Below are 24648 nucleotides of genomic sequence, written 5' to 3' on the forward strand. Positions count from 1 at the left end.
AGCATAAAGAATATCATAAAGTTCTGCTGTGAAAATGCTAGCCTCTAGAGGAAGGCGACACATAAGTGTGGTCAGGAAAAACAACAGAGTAGCCCACACCGTCAGCAGACTTAAACCCATCGGTGAAGATGGGAAGGGAGTGGGAGTGAGAAGAAAAGTGCTCAAGGAAGAGGCGTTTCAGAACCGTAGGAGGAGTAAAAGCTTTAGTAATGCAGGTCAGAGAAGTACAAAATTTGTGAAGAAAGACCCTCCACAGAGGCAGGTATGGAACAATGAGGAGAAATATTGATAATATGAACCGAAAGAGAATCTTGTAAGCGAGTCAAACAGACATGAAGAGGAAGGTGGTGAAGAGGAACAGGAACTACAGGAGGGGCAAAAGTCAAAGCACAATTGAGGCAAGAGTGAGGATGCTGGAAGGATCGCGAAAGATAACGAAGACTGTAGCGATCATGGCGGTCCTGGAGAGACAGGAAGCTAGTGTCAGCGTAAAGGCTGAGGGTAGGAGTTGAACGAAAAGCACCAGAGCTGAGGCGTAACCCAGTATGGTGCAAAGGTTCAAGACAGTGAAGAGTAGAAGGAGAAGCAGAAGAGTATGCAGGGCAACCATAATCGAATTTAGACAGGACGAGAGAGGAATGCAAATAGAGGAGCGTGCGCCTATCCGCTCCCCAAGAAGTATGGGACAAAACCTTTAGTAGGTTAAGGGCCTTAGAGCATTCAACACAGAGGTAAGAGATATGGGGCGATTAAGACAAACGAGTGTCAAAGAATAACCCCAAAAGCTCGCAGAATCCTTGTATTCAAGGTGACGACCATAAAGAGACAAAGAGGGACGAAGAACGACCCGCGTCCGAGTAAGTCATGGCACAAGTCTTAGTAGTAGAGAACTTGAAGCCATGATTGGTGGCCCAAGATGACACGGCATCAATCGCAAGTTGAAGCCCCCGTTGAAGGAGAGGTGAATCATCACCTCAACAGCAAAGAATAAGGTTTTCAACATAAAGAGCGGAGAAGATGCCAGAAGGAAGGGAGGAAATAAGACCATTGAGGGCAACCAGAAAAAAGAGTAGTGCTCAGAACACTACCTTGGGGTACACCTTCATACTGCCGAAAAGAGGTAGAGAGAGTGGTACCAAGTCAGACTCGAAAGGTACTACTAGAGAGAAAGCTTTGAAGGAAGTGAGGGAGATTACCACGAAGGCCAAAAGAACTAAGTTGGGTCAGAATATGGTATCTCTAAGTCGTGTCATAAGCCTTTTCTAGGTCAAAAAAGACAGCAACACCGAAGGTCTTCACAGCAAATGCAGTACGAATATAGACCTCCAAGTTCACTGGGACATCAGTCGTGCTAAGGTATTTGCGAAAACCAAGTTGAGAAGGAGAGAGATGGTGATGGTGTTCCAAGAACCACATCAGGCGGACATTTACCATATGCTCAAAGAGCTTGCAGACAACTCGTGGGAGCAATAGGGCAGAAGACCTTAGGGAACGTACCGAGAGACCCTGGTTTACGAATAGGAAGTACAACGGAATCGAGCTAGTCCTCAGGGAAGGACGACGACTCCCAGACCTGATTACACACAATCAGTAAATACTGAGACGTGCATGGAGAGAGATGGCGAAGTATCGCACAATGAAATTCATCCGAGCTCACTTCTGTAGATCTGCAGATGGCCAGGGCAGACTGAAGTTCAGAAAGTGATAAAGGATCGTTATAGGGAAGGCGGTGATGAGTGTGAAAATCTAAAGGTTAAGATTCAAGAACAGGCTTACGAAGCCAGAAGGATTGAGGAAGATGAGAACCAGAGCTATCAGAAGAAAAGTGGGAACCGAATTCGGTCGCAACCGTCACTGGGTCCGCGACAAGAATACCGCGGAGGTGGAGAACCGGCAAGACATCCGGAATGAACTTGCCCGCAATCTTGCGGATCTTCTTCCAGATCTGCGGTAGAGGAGTATCGGACGTAATGGTGGAACATATGATTTCCCACTCTCACGTTTAGCTGTACAGATGGTCCTACGGGCCACCGCACTTTCCTTCCAAAACAATAAAAGAATCAGCTGTCTGCCGGCGGCGGTGTTTCTTCCAGGCTGCACGCTTACAGCGGATAGCCAAAGCACAGTCCGTCCACCAGGAAACGCACTTCCGTGTGCCCTGGGAGGAAGAGCGATGAATAGAGCTGAGGGTAGCGTCAAAGACAGTGTCATAAAAAAGGAGGGTGCAAGGAAGAGTCAGGAGAGGAGAGGCCAGAGAGAGTAGCACAGAGGGTGAGTAGGTTCCAGTCAGCCTTTGCAAACTTCCATCTAGAGAAAAAGAGGGGAGGGAGAAAGGAGAAAAAGAAAGAGGACGGGGAAATGACCACTTATGGAGGTCATCAAGAACCTGCCACGGAAATCTAATTAAAGGGATAACTAGCAGAGAGAAAGATCAAGACAGGAAAGGGTGCAAGTTCGAGAGTCCACATGGGTGGGCTCGCCAGAATTCAGAAGAGATAGAGAAGAAGCAAGGACGAACGGTTAGAGGAGACGGCCTCGGGTGTTTGTCAGATCACCACCCCAGAATGCATGTCGACAGTTGAAATCGCCCAAAAGAAGCTCCGGCTCTGGCAAGGAGTCCAGGAGGTGCTTAAGATCAGGATGGGAAAGCGGGACATTTGGGGGGAGATCAATGGAACAGACTATATACCATTTTCCCACAAAAGCACGGGCAACATAACAATGGATAGGTGTCGGAAGAAGTAGGGGGACGAAGGGAATATCAGAACGAATTAAGAGAGCAGTAGAGTTATGGGCCCCAGCAAGAGCTTGGGGGGGGGGCAGAAATCAGGTAATGCACCTCAGCATGGGCAGTAACCAAGAGGGAATCAGGGGCGAAAGAAACCTCCATATCTGGGACAGGGGGTCCGAGCACTGAAACGGGAGGGGACATAGTGACAGAGTCAGAGGGATGGGGCGAGGAAGAAAGCGAAACCACCTTACCAGCTGGAGTGGAAAGAGGAGAGGAGCCAGGCTTACGTTTCTGACTCGAAGAGACAGACATGCTAGTAACAACGTACCGAGCGACAGACTATGGTCTCAGCAGGAGAAGAGGAACGGGAGTGAACACAACACGAAGATTGCTGGGAGGATGATGGATATCAGCTTGGACAGACAGGCGGTTTGGAGGGTCAAGAGAGTAGGGGGAGGGACGGGAAGAAAGAGTGGGGGGAGATGGGGAAGAAGACATAGGAGATATGGTGGACTGGTTAGGAAGGGGGGGGGGAACCTCAGACGGAGAACCAGGATGGAGACCTGTCGGGAAAGGAGGCAAAGGAATAGGAGGGGAGGAGGTGGTGGTGGTTGGGTTTAAGGCCTGGAAACGGTTGAGAGACTGAGGAAGGTGGGAAGGACGAGGAGAGGTCGAACGCAACACGCGAGCATAGGATACGCTCATGAAAGGGGCGAGATGATCTTGGCTTCTCGCTTCAGGAAAAGACAGACGATCACGGTGCTTCAAGTTGAGGATGGCTTCTTCGAGTTTGTAGTGCATACACGAACGTGAGAAAGTAGGGTGGGCCTCACCACAATTGAGGCAGTGAGCCTGGGGTGAAGTGCACTCTGACTTAGAATGACTATCGTCCCCACACAAGGGGCACAGATACACAGTACTTGTGCATTTGAGGACACCATGCCCGAACTTCCAACACTTATTGCAAAATCTAGGAGAGGGAATGTACTCCTGAACGGAGCATCTGGCACCAGCAAGAATAATAGAGGGCGGAAGGGCCCTACTATCAAAAGTGATTTTAACAACTCGAAGGGCTGACGGCGACGACCACGAGGGGTCGAATAAACGTGTCCACCTGGAGGACAGAATGGCCGTGGGCTTCGAGGATATGTTTAATATCCTCATGGCAATCTTTGAGGTCCAGAACACCAGTTGCAACATGGTGTGGGAGGAAAACAGTGCCAACACTGGCATTTAACCGAGCGTTTTTGTAGACCCAAACAGGGGTCTCTCCAGTGCAGGACAAAGCGGTTAAGTGAGTAGCTGCATTTTGAAAAGGAGCAGCGACGACACGCGTACCGTAACTGGTGGAGTTAAAAGTAACAGAGGCATCTACTGAATCAACAAAATGTTTATGGAGGGAGAAATCATCAGGAGTAGAATCCAGATGGTGGAGATCAAAGTATTTAGCCCACGTAGCAGGACCAAACAAGGCGTTGTAAAGTGTTAGTTCGGGAAGGGATCGTGCGAGTGCGGCCGTGGCGGGGACGGCGTTGAGAACCCCCAGAGAGAGAGAGGGTAAAAGGCGCAGTAGTCGCAATGAGAGAGGAGTCATGCCAGGGGACGAGGTGGTCACCACTGGGGGCTGGGAACTCTACCATACCGCAGAGGACAGAGGGGAGTAGTCAGGGGGTTGGGCCCCAATGCAGCGGGGGATACAGGGCCTGGTCTTCCAACACAGTCCAAATCGGGGGCTTGGTCGCCCACCCCACGAGCCTGAGAAGGAACAAGGGAAACATTATCAGCCATGAAGACGAGGAAATAACTTTCATTCACGAATGTGCCCCTACACCCACCATGGAGTCACAATTAGAGGCAGGACACCCAACAAGAAGCTATCGCCGATCTTGTCGGGACCCCACAGGGGTGCGTCGTGAGTATACGCCCCACAAACGCCACCTTAAGAACCGTCAGTCCGTCGATATCGAGTTCAGTGATGAAAGGAGGATTGACAATAAAAGGTTCCCCTCGCTCTCGATGTCGGGTACTACAGTTCTACGGGTGCAAGAGTATGCCTCCTCAAACACCCGGGCATCAAAATAGAAGTTCAAGAGAATAATCAAAACAGGCAAAAGGTCGGCAGGAAATGACAATTAGAAAGGAGAAGAGGGTGGGGGGGGGGGGGGGGGGAACGAAACAAGGAAAAAGAAAAGAGTTCTGGCCAAAATTGGTAAAGACAGCAGCCGGAGCATCAGACTTCAAATTAGACAGAGCATCACACCCATTGAGCATCACACTCTGGCAGGCGACCACCAAGCCCCCTCACGGCGCCAACGGGTCGGATGGGGAGGGGGAAGCGTTTCATAAGACTTCTCACAATTGCAAAGACAAATTTTTATTTACTCCGTTTCATGCTTATTTTTGTATTTGGGTGAGGTGATAGGATACAAATATTTTTGTGCGAGGTGACAGGAAGCAAATCAATGGGAAAAGACAGAACACAAAACAATGGATATATACAGGGTATATAACCATGTTTATTCATTTTATCTGCTTGATTCTGTGCTGGTTTAGGGTCTAAGTGGGTAGAATGTAATTGTGTTAATTGGCTGTCGAGTGCTGGTTTTGACTTTTTTATGCATAGGGCCACGTTGATGTAGAGCCTCCTGTTATCGATGTATATGTTGATAATTTCTGCGTTGTTTGTTAAGATTTCTCTGGTGATGGTCTGGTTGTGAGAGTTACAGTATTAAATTTTACTTGTTATGTGTAGAAAGAAGAAATTTTAATGCATATTGATATACACATTCCAATACGTTTGAGTATACAGCATGTTTTAATCTATTATCGTTTTTATAATAGGTAGATACAGAATGCAGTACAGTGTCTGTCACAAATCCTTCTATTGCGGAAGAAGTAAAACAACAAATCAGCAGAATAAATATGCCTGGAAGATCGACCCCAGCCAGCATACATGCAGGTAAAAATAATCATTTAATCAGCTTGTGACAAAATTGCAAATAAAGAAGTGTTAGGTTAGGTCATTGTGTTAGGGTAGGCTGGCTATTATTTCCAATTAGTTTTTTAAATTGTATTAGTATGTAGTACTAGGCTATTGTAATGAATTGGAATGTATAAAGTCCAATATTTTTTTTTTTGGGCATTCGTTCTTGGCACCTGAAAACTATGTTTACTTACCAGACGTACCAAGAGTAACTTCGGACAATAATAATAGCATTGTTTATGAAATCATTTGATTATGGCATTATACAGTATTTGATACAGTAATATCAAATTTTACAAATTTGTGTAATGAAGTAAGTATGTTTTAACAATAGGTAAGGTAATTATCAAGAGATATCAAAAGTATCCGATTCACCAAGAATTCTATCGAGGGACAAGTGACCACGAGGGACGTTCGGAAAGCAAGACACGCGCGCGTCCTGGAAGTCAGGATATTCAACAAGGATATGCACGACTGTAAGAGGGACAACGCAAGTTGGACAATAAGGAACAGGACGGCGCTCCATTAAGTGACCGTGAGTTAAGCGAGTATGGGTAATCCGCAACCTTGCTAGAGCAGTTTCAAACCGCCGGTTACTGAGGCAGGAGTAAGGCCACGGGGACACACTATGTTTGAGAGTATGCAGCTTGTTACCAACTACAGAAGACCAACAACCCTGCCATCGGGCAAGGATGGAGGAATGAATAACAGGATAAAAGTCGGAATAAGGAATAACTTTACGGGAGATGGGACATGAACTGATAGCTTCTCTAGCGGCAGCATCCGCACGCTCATTTAAAGAATCACCAATAAGGCTGGGAACCCAGCAAAACTCTGATTTAAATTATAGACTAGAAATAAGAAATAGCCAATGTTGAATCTCTATAAACTCCGGATAGACAGAATTAAAGGACCCTAAAGCCATGAGGGCACTACGAGAGTCAACTAAAACCACAAAGGAGGATTGACAATGAGAAAGCAAGAGACGGAGAGCATAGAGAATAGCATAAAGGTCTGCTGTGAAGACGCTAGCCTCCGAAGGGAGGCGACAGATATAAGTGCGGTCAGGAAAAACAACTAAGTAGCTCACACCGTCCGCTGACTTAGAAGCATAGGTGAAGATGGAAACAGAGTGGGGGTGCGAAGAAAAGTGCTCAAGGAAAAGGCGTTACAGAATTGTAGGAGGGGTAAAAGCTTTAGTGATGTGGGTCTAAGACGTACAAAACTTTGGAATGGGGACTCTCCACGGAGGCAAGAAAGGTACAAAACGAGGAGAAACATTAGAAATACGATCAGAAAGAGAATCCTGTAAGTGAGATAACCAGACAGAAAGAGGGAGGCGATGAAGAGGAACAGGAACCTCAGGAGGGGTAAAGCTAAAGTACGACAGAGGCGTGAGGAAGGATGTTCTAAGGACCGCAAAAGATAGCGAAGACAGTAGCAATCATGGCAGTCCTGGAGAGGGAGGAAGCAAGAGGCAACATACAAACTGAGGGCGGGAGTCGAACGAAAGGCACCAGAGCCGAGACGAAACCCAGTATGGTGCAAAGCATCAAGACGGCGAAGAGTAGAAGGTGAAGCAGAAGAGTATGCAGGGCAACCATAATCGAGTTTAGACAGGGCGAGAGGAGTGCAATTAGACGAGCGTGCGCCTATCTGCTCCTCAAGAAGTATGGGACAAAACCTTAAGTAGGTTAAGGGCCTTAGTGCATTCAACTCTGAGGCAAGAGATATGGGGCGACGAAGACAAACGAGTGTCAAAGATTAACCCCAAAAGCTTAGCAGAATCCCTGTACACAAGGGGATGACAAAGGGACGAAGAACGACATGCTTCTGAGTAAAAGTCATACCACAAGTCTTAAACACAGAGAACTTGAAGCCATGATCAGTGGCCGAAGAAGACACGGCATCAATCTCAAGTTGAAGCCGCCGTTAAAGGAGAGGCGAATCATCACCCTGACAGCAAAGGTTAAGATCGTCATCATAGAGAGCGCAGAAGACGCCAAAAGGAAGAGCGGAAAGAAGACCGTTTAGGGCAACTAGAAAAGAGTAGTGCTCAGAGCACTACCCTGGGGTACACCCTCATACTGCCTAAAAAGGGCAGAGAGAGTAGTACCAAGCCACACACGAAAGGAATGACGAAAGAGGAAGATAGGGAGATTCCCACGAAGGCCAAAAGAATGAAGTTGAGACAATATGATACCGCCAGATAGTGTCGTAAGCTTTTCTCAGGTCAAAAAGTACGGCAACAACGGAGGTCTTCACAGCAAAAGCAGTACGATTATAGACCCCCAAGTTCACCAGGACATTCGTTGTGCTGCGGCACTTGCGAAAACCAAATTGAGAAGGGAAGAGGTGGTGATAGTGTTTTAAGAACCACATCAAACGAACGTTAACTATACGTTCAAAGAGCTTGCAGACGCAACTCATGAGGGCAATAGGGCAGAAGTTCTTGGAGGATGACCCGAGAGACCCTGGTTTCTGAACAGGGAGGACAACAGCATCGAGCCAGTCCTCAGGGACCGACGACGACTCCCAGCCCCGATTGTAGAGACTCAATAAATACTGAGACGTGCACGGAGGGAGATGACGAAACATTTCATAATGAATGCCATTGGAGCCTGCCGCTGCAGAACCGCAGAGGGTTATTGCAGACTGAATATTTCTTTCTTTGTATATACAGAGAAAGAAAGAAGGGATCATTATAGGGAAGGCAAAGACAAGTACAGAAATCCAAAGGACGAGATTCAAGAATAGGCTTTCGAAGGAAGGAAGGATTAGGGAAGATGAGAACCAGAACTAACAGATGAAAAATGGGAACCCAGTTCAGTCGTGACCTGCAACGGGTCCGCCACAAGAGCACCACGGAGGCAAAGGACCAACGAGACATCGGGAACGAACTTAAGCTATCTTGCGCTATCCGTTATCTTGCAGACACTGCCAGACCAGTGACAGAGGAGTTTCGGATGTAACGGTGGAGACACAAGACTTAAAGCATGCACATTTAGTAGCACGGATGGTCCTACGGGCCACCACACTCTCCTTCTGAAACAAAAGAAAAGACTCAGTCTGGCGGCGGCGATGTCTCTTGGGCTCACCAGAATTCAGAAGGGACAGGGACGAAGAGAAGATGAAAGGTTCAAGAAGGTGACCCCAGGTATTTGTCAGCACATCACCCCAAAGATCATGACAACTGAAATCATCCAGCAGGAGCACAGGCTCCGGCAAGGAGTCTAGGTGGTGGTTAATGCTTTAACTGTGCAACGCGCCTGCAGGCCCACGTCTGGTGTGCTATTCGCGCCTCCGGGTGTTTGTATTTTTTACGTTCCATTCAAAACTCCCGCAGCTACGTGGGGTTTACATCAGCTTCCTCAGGGCTCTTGTAAACAGACGCCATCTTTAAAAAAAATCGTGGTCCACATTTCCGGGTGTGAGAGCCTCAGTAGTGAGTGAGCAACCAAGGCTGGCGCTCACAACATGAGCGCACAGCACTGCTGTTCAGCGTGTGACCACAGCATCGCCTAATAATGTCAAAATATATATATAATCTATTATTTAGCCATGATAGTATTATAGAAGAACCTGAGTGTGATAATAAATGGGTACAATGTTCAAATATTAGTAATTCAATGCTGTTCACAATGTTCACAGCGCTAGCCACAGCATTATTTCGTCCATCTAGGAATCCTCAAACGACATTTTAGGTTCCTTTTCAAAATAAACTTGGTTAATTATTCATTTACAGGAATTAGTGACGAGGATTGTGGTTATAATTAGCGTTGTGCGTAGTATTGTGGAAGGAGGAATTTTGGTGAGGGAGGGAGGAAGGGAGAGAATTGAGGTAACCTCACTATGTGTGGCAGCCACTCTTGTTTTGCTCACCATACTAGCTTCGTGGTTCACTACGGGGAACACATATGTACATGGGTATATACAGTGTGCACTTTTTTTTAAATGTTTTTCCTGTCACAGGTAAGGCATGTACATAGTAGGTATATAAAAATAAGCGCCTATTCGAATGCAACGTTGTGTCAAAATTTCAAACCAATCATTAAAGTGGTTTTGAAGATTTCCCTCACATAAAAAAAACAGTTTTTAAAAAAAAAACATGTTTTTTTCCTGTCACAGATGTGGCATCTATGTAGTATGTATATATAAACATGCTCGGATGTGAATGGAACTGTATGCGAAAATTTCGAAGCAATTGGCGAAGAACTTTCGGAGATTAGCGATTTTGAACAAACGAACATTTCAATATTTATTTATATACTAGCTGTACCCGGCCACAGCAATCTTTCCCTGTCCCCCAGTCCTCCCCATCATTCTACCCTACTCCACCCTACTATTCCCCACTCCTCCGTCCCCTCGTCCTCCCAAACATTCTCCTCTTCCCCACCCTCTCGTCCTCCCCACCATCCCCCCACTCCACCGTCCCCTCTTCCTCCATTACTCTGTCTTCCTGTCCTCCCTACCATTATTTATTCCACCATCCCCTTGCCCCCACCATCCCCAACTCCCCTGTCCCCTCGTCCTCCCCCTTCTATTCCTACTGTCCCCTCGTTGTCCCCCCACCATCCCCCAGTCCCGTCCTCTTGTCCTTCCCACTATTCCCCCACTCCCTTGTCCGATGCATTCTCATATGATCTGTTATTCCCTTCAGAAAATTTGGAACAACAAATAATCAGATGTTCATCACTGAAAAATATGAACAGTAAAAAAAAACAAATGAAAAACATTGAAATAATTAAAAAAAATAAACTGTACTCGTGAAATGAATGTTAGCGAAGTTTTCAACAACATTCAACATCATTCAATACAGTTCAATTCTAAGGCAATGTCACACAAAATAATGAAATCAAAATGAAAATAAATAAAAATCTACGAAATTTCAATTTATCAATGTAATCAAACATTGAAATGGAATCGTAGCATATTTAGTATTGTGGGTGTTGCTCCTACGTACAACATATGGCGCTGTTTTTCAAACAAAGTATCGTATTACCTGTCACAGGTGTGGCATCTATACTTATTCTCACGAAATGAACGGTATTGTAAACAACACAGCTCAATTCCAAGGCAATGTCCACCAAAATAATTAAATAAAAATGAAAAATCTAAATCTATGAAAATTCAATTTATCAATGCAATCGGTAACTGTGAAATGGAATCACAACATTTAGTATAGCATTTGTTGCTCTTGTAAGCAACAGATGGCACTGTTTAAAAAAATGCTTGTTTTTACCTGTCACAGGTGTTTTATCTATATAGTAGGTATATTAAAGCATGCGAGTATTCGAATGGAACGTTGTGTCAAAATTTCAAAGCAAAGCAATTGGTGAAGAACTTCTGGAGATTACAGCGTGTGTTGCTCTTACGTCCAACAGATGGCATTGTTTTTCAAAATAAAACGTGTGTTTTCCTGTCACAGGTGAGACATGTATATAGTATGTATATAAAAACACGCGCTTATTCAAATGGGACGTTGTGTCAACATTTCAAAGCATTCGGTAAAGAGGTTTCGAAGATTTCACTCACTTGAAAACACACAAAAAAAAAGTTTTTAAAAAAAAATCATGTTTTTTCCCCATCACAGACGTAGCATCTATATATTATGTATAAAAAAAATCCGCTAGGATGCGAATTTTGAAAATTTCCTATTAGTGCGAAAATTCTTTCTTTGAACTGAAAAACTTTCGGCGATTGCGATTTTGAACAAACGAACAATTCCATTTTTATTTATATAGACTAGTAAGTAAGTAATTATCAAAAGAAGGCACCAAACCGGGAAGGCTATGTAGCACCATCAAATGCGCAGAATAATCAAAGGGCGCTAAATATCACCAAGGATGCAAATACGTGAACAAAAACGCACAAGGCGAACGATATCAAAAGTATCCGAGTCGCCAAGAATTCTATTGAGGGACAGGTGACCGCGAGGGGCGGTCGGAAAACGCGAGACACTCGTCCTGGAAGTCAGGACACTCAAGAAGGACTTGCACGACCGTAAGAGGGACAATGCAACTAGGACAATAAGGAGCAGAGCGGCACTCCAAGTGACCATGGGTTAAGCGAGTATGGCCAATACGCAATCTCGCCAGAGCTGTTTCCCATCGCCGGTTACGGTGGAAGGAGGACGGCCACGAGGAAACACAATATTTAAGAGTACGTAGTTTGTGACCGTAACAGACGACCAAGAAGCCTGCCAACGGGTAAGGATGGAGGAATGGATAACTGGGTAAAAGTCGGAAAATGGAATACCTTTACGAGAGATGGGACAAGAGCGGACAGCTTCTTTGGCGGCAGCATCCGCACGCTCATTTAAAGACACCAACATGGCTGGGAACCCAACAAAACTCAACCGACTTAAATTTACTGTGAACAAGAAACACCCAATGCTGGATCTTGACAACTACTGGATGAACCGGATTAAAGGACCCGAGAGCCATGAGGGCACTACGAGAGTCAACAACAACATCTACAAAGGAAAACTGACAACGAGAAAGCAGGAGACGAAGAGCATAGAGAAGAGCATAGAGAAGAGCATAGAGAAGAGCATAGAGAAGAGCATAGAGAAGAGCATAGAGAATAGCATAAAGCTCCGCAGTAAAGATGCTAGTCTCCAGAGGTAAGCGACACATAAGTGCGATCAGGAAAAACAACAGAGTAGCCAACACCGTCCGCAGACTTAGACCCATCGGTGAAGACAGAAACGGAGCGGGAGTGAGAAGAAAAGTGCTCAAGGAAAAGGCGTTTTAGAACCGTAGGAGGGGTAAAAGCTTTAGTGATACGGGTCAAGGATGTACAAAACCGCGGAAGAGGGACTCTCCACGGGGGCAAAGAAGGAACAACACGAGGAGAAACATTTGAAATACGAACGGAAAGAGAATCCTGTAGGCGAGATAACCGGACAGAAAGAGGGAGGTGGTGAAGAGAAACAGGAACCGCAGGAGGGGTAAAAGTTAAAGCACGACAGAGGCGAGAGGAAGGATGTTGTAAGGACCGCGCAAGATAGCGAAGACAGTAGCTATCACGGCGGTCCTGGAGGGACAGGAAGCCAGTGTCAACATTCAAGCTAAGGACGGGAGTCGAACGAAAGGCACCAGAACTGAGGCGCAACCCAGTATGGTGCAAAGCATCAAGACGGCGAAGAGTAGAAGGAGAAGCAGACGAGTAAGCAGGACAACCATAATCGAGCTTAGACAGGACGAGAGAGGAATGTTAAGCAAGGAGTGCGCCTATCTGCCCCCCAAGAAGTATGGGACAAGACCCGAAGGAGGGTAAGGGCCTTAGAGCACTCAACACGGAGGTAAGAGATATGGGAGACCAAGACAAACGAGTGTCAAGGAATAACCCCAAAAGCTTCGCGGAATCTTTGTACTCAAGGGGATGACCATAAAGTGACAGAGGGACGAAGAACGACCCGTTTCCGCGTAAAAGTCATGGCACAAGTCTTAGAAGTAGAGAACTCGAAGCCATGATCGGTGGCCCTTTATATAGACTTGCTGTACCCTTCACGCATTGCTGTGGCTCAGTCTGGTTTAATGGAAAAGAAAGAAATGAAAAATCGCACGTTTCTAATATGTTTTGTTTCATAATGCTTGTGGGTATACAATATTTTTTATTGCTCCATTGTCTGTGAAACTATAGAGATTGTCTGGTTTACCGACTCGCAACCAGAACTGGTTAGCAATAACAAGCAAAATATAATTGACCATGTGAGAAGCAATCTGTCTAGATAAAAACTGCACAGTTCTAAAGTTTGGCCCCGAACTTTATTGATGGTAATTCCAAAAGCCAATCGAATTAGGAATTATAATCTCACAAAAATTGAAATGGAATATCTGTTGGAATGATAGGAAAGCGAGGAATGAGGACATCTTCACTTTACAAAGGTTCTGTCATGATTGTTGCTTCTACGATGTTGATTATTTTTTTTTTTTGCTGCAAGGCACGCGGCATTGCAAAGTTTTGGCTGGTTCATATATCACAACATGATAATTGGCTCGCTGATTTTCAATTGACGTACGTGTGATGGCATCCCTGGCAGATCGAGTGAAATAAAAAATTCTGTTGGATAATTAACCGTTTCATCTGCTTCCTCAAGAGTGTCTACGGACTTGTATGCGACTACCTTGCTTGGAATGTTATACTGAACAAATTGTTAAGTTCGTAGAAGTCTTCGTTCTTGGCCGCAAGAAGAGCTCGTTTATTCAGCCAATCATTAGCCTTATAATTGGTTTGAATATTGGGAAATACTTTCAACAAATTCTTCTTTTGACGTCACTAAATTGTAGAAGTTATGAAGCAATGAAATTCGTCCAGAGGTCACATCAACCGGCACGTTTCCGTTCCCAGTTTCCAGAAACTGATGTGAGAATATCCCAGTTGATGGATCGTTTTTCTGCTAGACACGCATATTTGTAGTTAATTTTAACTTCTTTACGTGGCGCCATGAAGAGTATTTCAGGAGGGCATATATTTCGTCTGCTGGTGTCGATCGAGGAATTACAGGTAATGTTTGCCTGAAATCTCCTGCAAGCAATATTAATGCACTCCCAAATGGTCTGACGTTTCCACGTAAATCTTGCAATGGTCGATCAAGAACCTCGATCGATTTTTTGTGGGCCATTGTGCATTTATCCCAAACAATAAGTTTACATTCGTGCAATGCTTTTCCCATGCCGGATGCTTTGGAAATGTTGCACGTGGGAGTTTCAATGAATTGCATGTTCAATGGCAATTTCGTATCCGAAGTAGCAGTTCCTCCACCTGGTAGTAATGTAGCAGCTATTCCGGACGATGCAAGAGCTAAGGTTATGGCATTTTGGGATCGAAATGCTGCCAGTATCAATCTAATTAGGAAGGTTTTACAGTTCCTCCTGGCGCATCAAAGAAGATTTCTCCATACCCTTTATTGACAGTTTGAATTATTTGATTGTAAATGCCTTTTCGCTCAAGTAAGTAAGTAATTATCAAAAGAAGGCACCAAACCGGGAAGGCTATGTAGCACCATCAAATACGCAAAATAATCAGAGGGCGCTAAATATCACCAAGGATGCCAATACGAGAACAAAAACGCATAAGGCGAACGATATCAAAAGTATCCGAGTCACCAAGAATTCTATCGAGGGACAGGTGACCGCGAGGGGCGGTCGGAAAGCAAGACACACGCTCGTCCTGGAAGTCAGGACATTCAAGAAGGACATGCACGACCGTAAGAGGGACAATGCAACTAGGACAATAAGGAGCAGGGCGGCACTCCATCAAGTGACCATGGGTTAAGCGAGTATGGCCAATACGCAACCTCGCCAGAGCTGTTTCCCACCGCCGGTTACAGTGGAAGGAGGACGGCCACGAGGAAACACAACATTTAAGAGTACGTAGCTTGTTACCAGTAACAGACAACCAAGAAGCCTGCCAACGGGTAAGGACTGAGGAATGGATAACCGGGTAAAAGTCGGAATACGGAATGCCTTTACGAGAGATGGGACAAGAGCGGACAGCTTCCTTAGCGGCAGCATCCGCACGCTCATTTAAAGACACGCCAATATGGCTGGGAACCCAACAAAACTCCACCGACTTAAATTTACTGTGAACGAGAAACAGCCAATGCTGGATCTCGACAACTACTGGATGAACTGGATTAAAGCACCCGAGAGCCATGAGGGCACCACGAGTGTCAACAACAACCACAAAGGAAGACTGACAACGAGAAAGCAGGAGACGAAGAGCATAGAGAATAGCATAAAGTTCCGCTGTAAAGATGCTAGTCTCCGGAGGCAAGCGACACATATAAGTGCGATCAGGAAAAACAACAGAGTAGCCAACACCGTCCGCTGACTTAGACCCATCGGTGAAGACAGAAACTGAGCGGGAGTGAGAAGAAAAGTGCTCGAGGAAAAGGTGTTTTAGAACCGTAGGAGGGGTAAAAGCTTTAGTGATACGAGTCAAGGATGTACAAAACCGCAGAAGAGGGATTCTCCATGGGGGCAAAGAAGGAACAACACGAGGAGAAACATCAGAAATACGAACGGAAAGAGAATCCTGTAGGCGAGATAACCGGACAGAAAGTGGGTGGTGGTGAAGAGGAACAGGAACCGCAGGAGGGGTAAAAGTTAAAGCACGACAGAGGCGAGAGGAAGGATGTTGCAAGGACCGCGCAAGATAGCGAAGACAGTAGCGATCACGGCGGTCCTGGAGAGACAGGAAGCCAGTGTCAACATACAAGCTAAGGATGGGAGTCGAACGAAAGGCACCAGAACTGAGGCGCAACCCAGTATGGTGCAAAGCATCAAGACGGCGAAGAGTAGAAGGAGAAGCAGACGAGTAAGCAGGGCAACCATAATCGAGCTTAGACAGGACGAGAGAGGAATGTAAAGCAAGGAGAGTGCGCCTATCTGCCCCCCAAGAAGTATGGGACAAGACCCGAAGGAGGGTAAGGGCCTTAGAGCACTCAACACGGAGGTAAGAGATATGGGGAGACCAAGACAAAGGAGTGTCAAGGAATAACCCCAAAAGCTTCGCGGAATCTTTGTATTCAAGGGGATGACCATAAAGTGACAAAGAGGGACGAAGAACAACCCGTTTCCGCGTAAAAGTCATGGCACAAGTCTTAGAAGTAGAGAACTTTAAGCCATGACCTGTGGCCCAAGACGACACGGCATCAATTGCAAGTTGAAGCCGGCGTTGAAGGAGAGGCGAATCATCACCCTGACAACAAAGGGTAAGATCATCGACATAGAGAGCGGAGAAGACACCAGAAGGAAGAGAGGAAAGAAGACCATTGAGGGCAACCAGAAAAAGAGTAGTGCTCAGAACACTACCCTGGGGCACACCTTCGTATTGCTGAAAAGAGGGAGACAGAGCGGTACCAAGGCGCACCCGAAAGGAACGACGAGAGAGGAAGCTGCGGAGAAAGAGAGGGAGATGACCACGAAGGCCAAAAGAATGAAGTTGAGATAGGATATGATAACGCCAAGTGGTGTCGTAAGCCTTTTCTAGGTCAAAAAGGACGGCAACAACGGAGGTCTTCGCAGCAAAAGCAGTACGAATATAGACCTCCAAGTTCACCAGGACATCTGTCGTGCTGCGGCACTTGCGGAAACCAAATTGAGAAGGGGAGAGGAGGTGATGGTGTTCCAGGAACCACATCAGACGAACGTTAACCATACGTTCAAAGAGTTTGCAGACACAACTTGTGAGAGCAATAGGGCGAAAGTCCTTAGGGGAAGTACCCAGAGACCCCGGTTTGCGAACAGGGAGGACAACGGCATCGAGCCAGTCCTCAGGGACTGACGACGACTCCCAGATCCGATTATACAGACTCAGTAAATACCGAGACATGCTCGGAGGGAGATGGCGAAGCATCTCATAATGAATACCATCGGAGCCCGCCGCCGTAGAACCGCAGAGGGCCAGGGCAGAACGAAGTTCAGAGAGAGAAGGGATCATTATAGGGAAGCTGAAGATGAGTGCAGAAATCTAAAGGACGAGACTCAAGGACAGGTTTACGAAGAAGGAAAGATTGGGGAAGATGAAGACCAGAGCTAACAGAAGAAAAGTGGGAACCCAGTTCGGAAGCGGCCTGCAACGGGTCCGCCACAAGAGTATCATGGAGGTGAAGGACCGGTGAAACATCGGGAACGCACTTACCCGCTATCTTGCGGATACGCTTCCAGATCTGGGCCAGAGGGGTTTCGGACGTAATTGTCGAGACATAAGATGCCCAACATTCACGTTTAGCCGTACGGATGGCCCTACGGGCCACCGTACTCGCTTTCTGAAAGAAAAGAATCGGTCGTCTGCCTACGGCGGTGCTTCTTCCAGGCTGCACGCTTTCAGCGGACAGCCCGAGCACAGTCCGCATTCCACCAGGGAACGCACTTCCGTGGACCCCGAGAGGAAGAGCGAGGAATTGAGCGGAGGGCAGCGTCGAAGACAGTGTCATGAAAAAGGAGGAGAGCGCGAGAGAGGGGCAGAAGGGAGAGGTCAGAGAGAGTAGCACTGAGGGAAAATAGGGTCCAGTCCGCCTTAGCAAACTGCCACCTAGGGAAAGAGAGGGAAGGGCGAAAAGAGAAAAAGGAAACAAGGATGGGGAAATGATCACTTCCATGGAGGTCATCAAGAACCTGCCACGTGAAATCTAAGTAAAGAGAAGAAGAGCAGAGAGAAAGATCAAGACAAGAAAGGGTGCGAGTTCGAGAGTCCAAATGAGTGGGCTCACCAGAATTCAGAAGAGACAGGGAAGAAGAGAGGAGAAACGGCTCAAGGAGGCGACCCCGGGTATTCGTCAGAACGTCACCCCAAAGAGAATGACGACAATTGAAGTCACCCAGCAGGAGCACAGGCTCCGGCAAGGAGTCTAGGTGTTTCAAATCAGGAAGAGAGCGGGACACTCGGGGGGAGATAAATGGAACAAACTGTGTACCATTTCCCCACAAAGATACGAGCAGCAGAACAATGGAGAGGCGAAGGAAAAAGTAAAGGAACAAAGGGAACATCAGCCCGAATCAAGAGAGCAGAAGAATTAGAAGCCCCAGCAATGGCTGGGGGGGGGGGGGGAGAGGAAGGAATAGCCACGAAAACGACCAGGACGAGCACCAAGCATTGGCTCCTGGAGACAGACACAAAGGGGCGAAAACCGCGAAACCAGAAGTTGGAGTTCGAGGAAATTGGCGTAATAACCTCGAACGTTCCATTGAAGAATGGACAACGACGAGAAGAGAAAGGACAAAAACAGAGAACAAGGAAGAAACAAAGGCGAAAGAGCAACAGAGCACGTTAAAGAATATCAGGGTCGGGATCAGGGTCAGCAAAGTCAGGGTTAGGGGGCATGGGTAAACTGAGCAAAGACGGAGGGAAGGAAACGGGAGAACAGATCAGAGGTGGGCGGGCAGGGTCCGGAGGAGGAGGAGGAGACAACGGAGAGGAGCAGTCAAGGACAGCAGCAGGAAGAGGGGGAGTAGAAAGAGAGGAGCGCACCCCAGCAAGAGCAGCAACCGAAAGGGAAGCAGGGGCCAAAGAAACCTCCATAGCAGGAACAGGGGGTGCAAGCACTGAAACGGGAGGGGAAGGAGCAACAGAGCCAGAAGGAGGAGCCGAGGAAGAAAGCGAAACCTTCTTACCCGCCGGGGAAGAGGAAGGAGAGGAGCCAGGCTTACGCTTCTGACTTAGAGACCGGTGTCCCAGCAACTACGTACCGGGCAACGGATTCCAGTGTCTCAACAGGAGAAGCCGAACGAGAGCACACACGACGGCCGTTAGGAGAGCGATGGACATCCGCCCGCACTGACAGGCGGCGGGGAGAGCCGATAGATGGAGGAAGAGGATGGGAAGGAGGATCGGAGGGGGACGAGGAAGAAGACACAGAAGACACGACAGACCGGGTAGAAGGAAGGGGAACCCCAGACAGAGGACCAGGAGGAGGATCCTTCGGGAGAGAACCCAAAGGGACAGAGGAGGGGGCAGTGGGCGCATCAGGGTCCAAGGCCCGGAAACGGTTGTGAGTCTGAGGAAGGCGGGAAGGACGAGGAGAGGAAGAGCGCAACACTCGAGCATAAGAGATATTAGCATAAGGCGGGAGCCGGCGAACCTGGCGCCTCGCCTCAGGAAAAGATAAACGCTCCCGGTGCTTCAAGTTGAGGACGGCTGCCTCAAGCTTGTAATGGACACACGCACGGGAGAAGGTAGGATGGGCCTCACCGCAGTTGAGGCAACGAGCCTGGGGAGAAGCGCACTCCGACTTAGAGTGACCTTCGCCACCACACAAAGGACAGAGAGACAGTCCCGGAGCAGCGGAGGGCACCATGCCCAAACCTCCAGCACTTGTTGCAGAGCCGAGGAGAAGGAATGTACTCCTGGACAGAGCACCTGGCACCAGCAAGAATGACAGGGTGGAAGGGTCCTACCATCAAAGGTAATCTTCACAACCCGGAGGGGTTGACGGCGACTACCACGAGGGGGACGAGTAAACGTGTCCACCTGGAGAATAGTGTGGCCCTGGGCAGCGAGGATATGTCGAATATCGTCGTGGCAGTCGCGCAGGTCCCGAACACCGGTCGCAACATGGGGCGGGAGCAAAATAGTGCCAACACTGGCATTCAACTGAACGTTCTTCGAGACCCGAACGGGGGTCTCGCCAAGGCAGGATAAGGCAGCCAAGCGGGAAGCAGCAGCAACGACACGTGTACCGAGACGAGTGGGGTTGAAAGTAATGGAGGCATCCACGGAATCAATGAGATGTCGATGGAGGGAGAAATCGTCAGGAGGCGCAGAATCAAGAGGGAGGAGATCAAAATATTTGGCCCACGAAGCGGGACCAAACAAGGCTTGATAGGTAGCAGAACTGGAAGGAATCGAGCGAGGGCGGCCGTGACGAGGACGGCGGTGAGAACCCCCAGAGAGAGAGGGGTTAAAAGGCGCAGTAGTTACAACTAGAGAAGGAGCCGCGCCAGGGGACGAGGTAGTCACCACTGGGGGCTTGGGGCTCGACCCAACCACAGAGGAGGGAGGGGAGCCAGAGGAAGGAGTCAGAGAGGCCAAAGGAGGAGCAAGGTCGGGGCCCAATGCAGCGGAGGCTACAGAGCCCGTCTTCCAATACGGACCGACTCGGGGGCTTGGTCGCCCACCCCACGAGCCTGAGAAGGTAAACCAGAAGAAGCCGAAGCAGGGGTAATCATCTTGACGAAAGAAAGAATTCACTCACGAATGTGCCCCCACACCCACCATGGAGCCACAATTAGAGGCAGGACACCCAACAAGAAGCTATCGCCGATCATGTCGGGGCCTCCTAGGGGTGCGTCGCGAGTATACGCCCCACAAACGCCACCTTAAGAAACCGACAGTCCGTCGAGATCGGGTTCAGTGACGAAGTGGGGATTGACAATAAAAGGTTCCCCTCGCTCTCGACGTCGGGTACTGCAGTTCTACGGGTGCATGAGTATGCCTCCTCAAGCACCCGGGCGTCAAAATAGAAGAAGTCCAAGGGAAGAACCAGAACGAGCAAAAGGTCGGTAGGAAACGGCAAGCAGATAGGAGAAGAGGGGGGAGAAAAACGAAACAGAAGGAAAAGGAAAAGATGCCCAGCAGAATTGGAGAGGACGGCAGCAGGAGCACAAGGCTAGAAAAGGACAGAGGACTGTCCCAAGGAGCATCACACTCCGGCAGCCGCCCACTAAGCCCCCACACGGCGACAACGAGCTGAGCGGGGAGGGGGCTTTTCGCTCAAGCGTTAGCCTAGGAATATTTGACTGCACACACGACAACAGATCACTTGTATTGTAATTTTGTTCACGACGCAATTCTACATCAAACGAAGCAGCAGCAGATCGATTCGGCGATGGCATTTCAAATTGATTCAGAACTTTGTTTGCAATTTCTAAGCACAAATCTTCAGTCATTATCAACACTTCGTTGTAGATTTCTGATGTAAAATCTATCTTCATAATTGAATTTTCCTTGCATATTCGACGAATAATATCTTCAGTCATGTGCGATTTAAATTTCTGCCATAACTCTGGTGTAGACGTAGGAGAGCCAGTGGTCAATATAATTGCAAACAATGCTCGAATTTGATTTGGATTTGACTTGTTGGACGCGTTATTAATTCACACATCCCAGTGTCAGTCGTTCTCTAATAAATTAAGAGCTTGACATGTACTACGGAAATAGGCATAAGTTATGGCGTTGATAAATCTCAATTGCTTGAACGACGTTGGACCGGACACATTTACCAACAGTTTGCGAAGAAAGAAGCATTCATCTTTATTGGGATGCACGGTGTACAGTCTGCCTGTCTTAGTTTATTTGAATATGCCAGGTTGTCCGTCGACTCGCTTTCCTGAATTGCGTCGTTCACATGATTTTCTACTGGTATTCTATGTGTAATACGTGGCCACTTCCGAATACAGCAGTGTTTTTGCAAACGCGTAATTTTGACAGTACGTGAAGAAAGCAGTTAACGTTGTAGCCGGAAAATTCATTGCTGTTGCACATTTGCAACTGTGAAATGAACGTGTTGTCCATTTTCTTGTTTTCAAAACAAAAACAAAAAAAAACGAAATATTTAAATTCAAATGCAGATCAATCGACACAGCTCAAATTCACTACCAATTGCACTGAAAAATAAGTACAGATAAAAAAACGAAAGGAAAAAATGAAAAGAGACAAATAAGCTATACCCACGAAATGAACGGTATGGTAAACAACACAGCTCAATACCAATGCAACGTTACACAAAACAATCAAAATGAAAATAAATCAAAATTTATAAAAGTTCAATTCATCAATGCAATCGGGAAACATTGAAATGGAATCTTAACATTTTGTATATTGTGTGTTGCTCTTACATGCAAGAGACGTCGCTTTTCTCAAAAAACGCATGTTTTCACCTGTCATAGGTATAACATCTAAATAGTATGTATATAAAAACACGCACGTATTCGAATGGAATGCTGTGTCAAAATTTCAAAACAATCGGTGAAGAACGTTCAGAGATTACAACGTGTGTTGCTCTTATGTCCTACATATGGAACAGTTAAAAAAAAAAAAAAAAAAAAAAAAAAAAAAAAAAAAAAAATTCTGTCACAGGGGAGGCATGTATATAGTAGGTTTAAAAAAAACACTCGCCTATTCGAATGCAATGTGTCAAAATTTTAAAGCAAGTAGTAAAGAGGTTTCGAAGATTTCCCTGACATGAAAAACACAGCTTTTCAAAAAAGTATGTTTTTTCCTATCAGAGACGTGACATCTATATAGTATGTCAACCCGTCCTCGACTCAAGTCCATTACATTCAGCGGTCAACCCCACAGACGCATTCATAAATTTTAACACACTGTTCACTCAAAACGGGAATTTTCTCAAGTATAAATTAATATTATAATATATTAGCATATTGTGTATATATAGGCATAGGATTGGTTAGGTGTTTAGGTTCTGTTGGCGATTATTTGTATTTGTAGTACGTGGGTGAAGCATTTATAGCGTTGCGATTCGAACAAAATTCCTCAGTGAAGCACTTGTTCCGGATATGTTCGAATGTCAGCAGTTGTGAGTCGTGTGTAAACCGCTTTTCATTCATAAACAGGGGGTTTGGCGGGTGCATGGAATCACTTTTGTATCTGTTTGGAGGACGGGCTGAGTATGTATATAAAAACTCGCTCGGATGCGAATGGAACGCCGTGTTAAAATTTCAAGGCAATCGGTGAAGAACTTTGTGATTAGCGATTTTGCACAAATGAAAATTTTCATTTTTATTTATATACATATATGATGGTAGCCGAGGCTATTTGCACATCATCCCGACAGCACTCTTAAGGAAATCTTGGGCATATTTATTTTATCAAATCACCTCATTTTTTGGGGCCACGTGAGCAACACAAATGCGAACAAGCCTGAATGGTCCACAGGCATATATGCAACTGAAAGTAAGTAATTATCAAAAGAAGGTACAAAACCAGGAAGGCTATGTAGCACCAACAAAAGTGCGGAATAATCAGAGGGCGCTAAATATAACCAAGAATGCCAATACGAGAACAAAAATGCATAAGGCGAACGGTATCAAAAGTATCCGAGTCACCAAGAATTCTAGTGAGGGACAGGTGAGCGCGAGGGGCGGTCGGAAAGAGACGCTCGTCCTGGAAGTCAGGACATTCAACAAGGTAAGATATGCAATTAGGGCAATAAGGAGCAGGGCGGCGCTCAATCAAGTGACCATGAGTTAAGCAAATATGGTCAATACGCAACCTCACCAAAGCCGTTTCAAATCGCGGGTTACGGTGGTAGGAGGACGGCCACGAGGACACACAACATTTAAGAGTATGCAGTTTGTTACCAGTAACAGACGACCAATAAGCCTGCCAATGGGTAAGGATGGAGAAATAGATAACCGGGTAAAAGTCGGAATATGGAATACCTTTATGAGAGATGGGACAAGAGCGGACAGCTTCCCTTGCGGCAGCATCCGCACGCTCATTTAAAGAGACACCAATATGGCTGGGAACCCAGCAAAACTCAAACTTAAATTTACTGTGAACAAGAAACAGCCAATGCTAGATCGACAACCACTGGATGAACCAGATTAAAGGACCCGAGAGCCATGAGGGCACTACGAGAGTCAACAACAACTACAAAGGAAGATTGACAACGAGAAAGCAGGAAACGAAGAGCAGAGAGAATAGCATAAAGTTCCACTGTGAAGATGTTAGTCTCCGAAGGTAAGTGATACATATAAGCGCAATCAGGAAAAAACAACAGAGTAGCCAACACCGTCCGCAGATTTAGACCCATCGGTGAAGATGGAAACAGAGTGGGAGCGAGAAGAAAAGTGTTCAAGGGAAAGGAGTTTCAGAACTGTAGGAGGGGTAAAAGCTTTAGTGTTGCGGGTTAAGGATGTACAAAACTGCGGAAGGGGGACTCTCCACGGGGGCAAAGAAGGAACAACACGGGGAGAAATATTAGAAATACGAACCGAAAGAGAGTCCTGTAGGCGAGATAACCGGACAAAAAGGGGGAGGTGGTGAAGAGGATCAGGGACAGCATGAGGGGCAAAATTTAAAGCACTACAGAGGCGAGAGGAAGGATGCTGCAAGGACCGTGCAAGATTGCGAAGACAGTAGCGATCACGGCGGTCCTGGAGAGATAGGAAGCCAGTGTCAACATACAAGCTGAGGACGGGAGTCGAACGAATGGCACCAGAATTGAGGCGCAACCCAGTATGGTGCACAACATCAAGACACGGAGAGTAGAAGAAGTAGAAGAGTAAGCAGGGCAACCATAATCGAGCTTAGAAAGGACGAGAGAGGAATGTAAAGCGAGGAGAGTGCGCATGTCTGCTCCTCGAGAAGTATGGGACAATACCCGAAGGAGGGTAAGGGCCTATGAGCACTCAACACGGAGATAAGAGATATGGGGAGACCAAGAAAACCGAGCGTCAAA

The 24648-nt window shown here is 46.7% G+C and overlaps 1 protein-coding gene and 1 long non-coding RNA gene across 3 annotated transcripts in view; one reads left to right on the forward strand and one right to left on the reverse strand.

Moving 5' to 3' along the window:
* Positions 1-24648, forward strand: part of LOC123758386 (uncharacterized) — a 38987-nt gene that overhangs the window by 9259 nt on the left and 5080 nt on the right. For both annotated transcript variants that reach the window (XM_045742736.2, XM_069322445.1), the window contains exon 2: positions 5573-5690. In XM_045742736.2, coding sequence (XP_045598692.2) covers positions 5573-5690 — 118 coding nt within the window. The remainder of the gene's footprint in view (positions 1-5572; positions 5691-24648) is intronic.
* The window catches only part of LOC123758526 (uncharacterized), a 211427-nt gene that overhangs the window by 1408 nt on the left and 185371 nt on the right, over positions 1-24648 (reverse strand). The gene's annotated exons all lie outside the window — the stretch shown is intronic.

This window comes from Procambarus clarkii, chromosome 11, assembly GCF_040958095.1.
Source record: "Procambarus clarkii isolate CNS0578487 chromosome 11, FALCON_Pclarkii_2.0, whole genome shotgun sequence".
Classification (NCBI taxonomy): domain Eukaryota; kingdom Metazoa; phylum Arthropoda; class Malacostraca; order Decapoda; family Cambaridae; genus Procambarus; species Procambarus clarkii.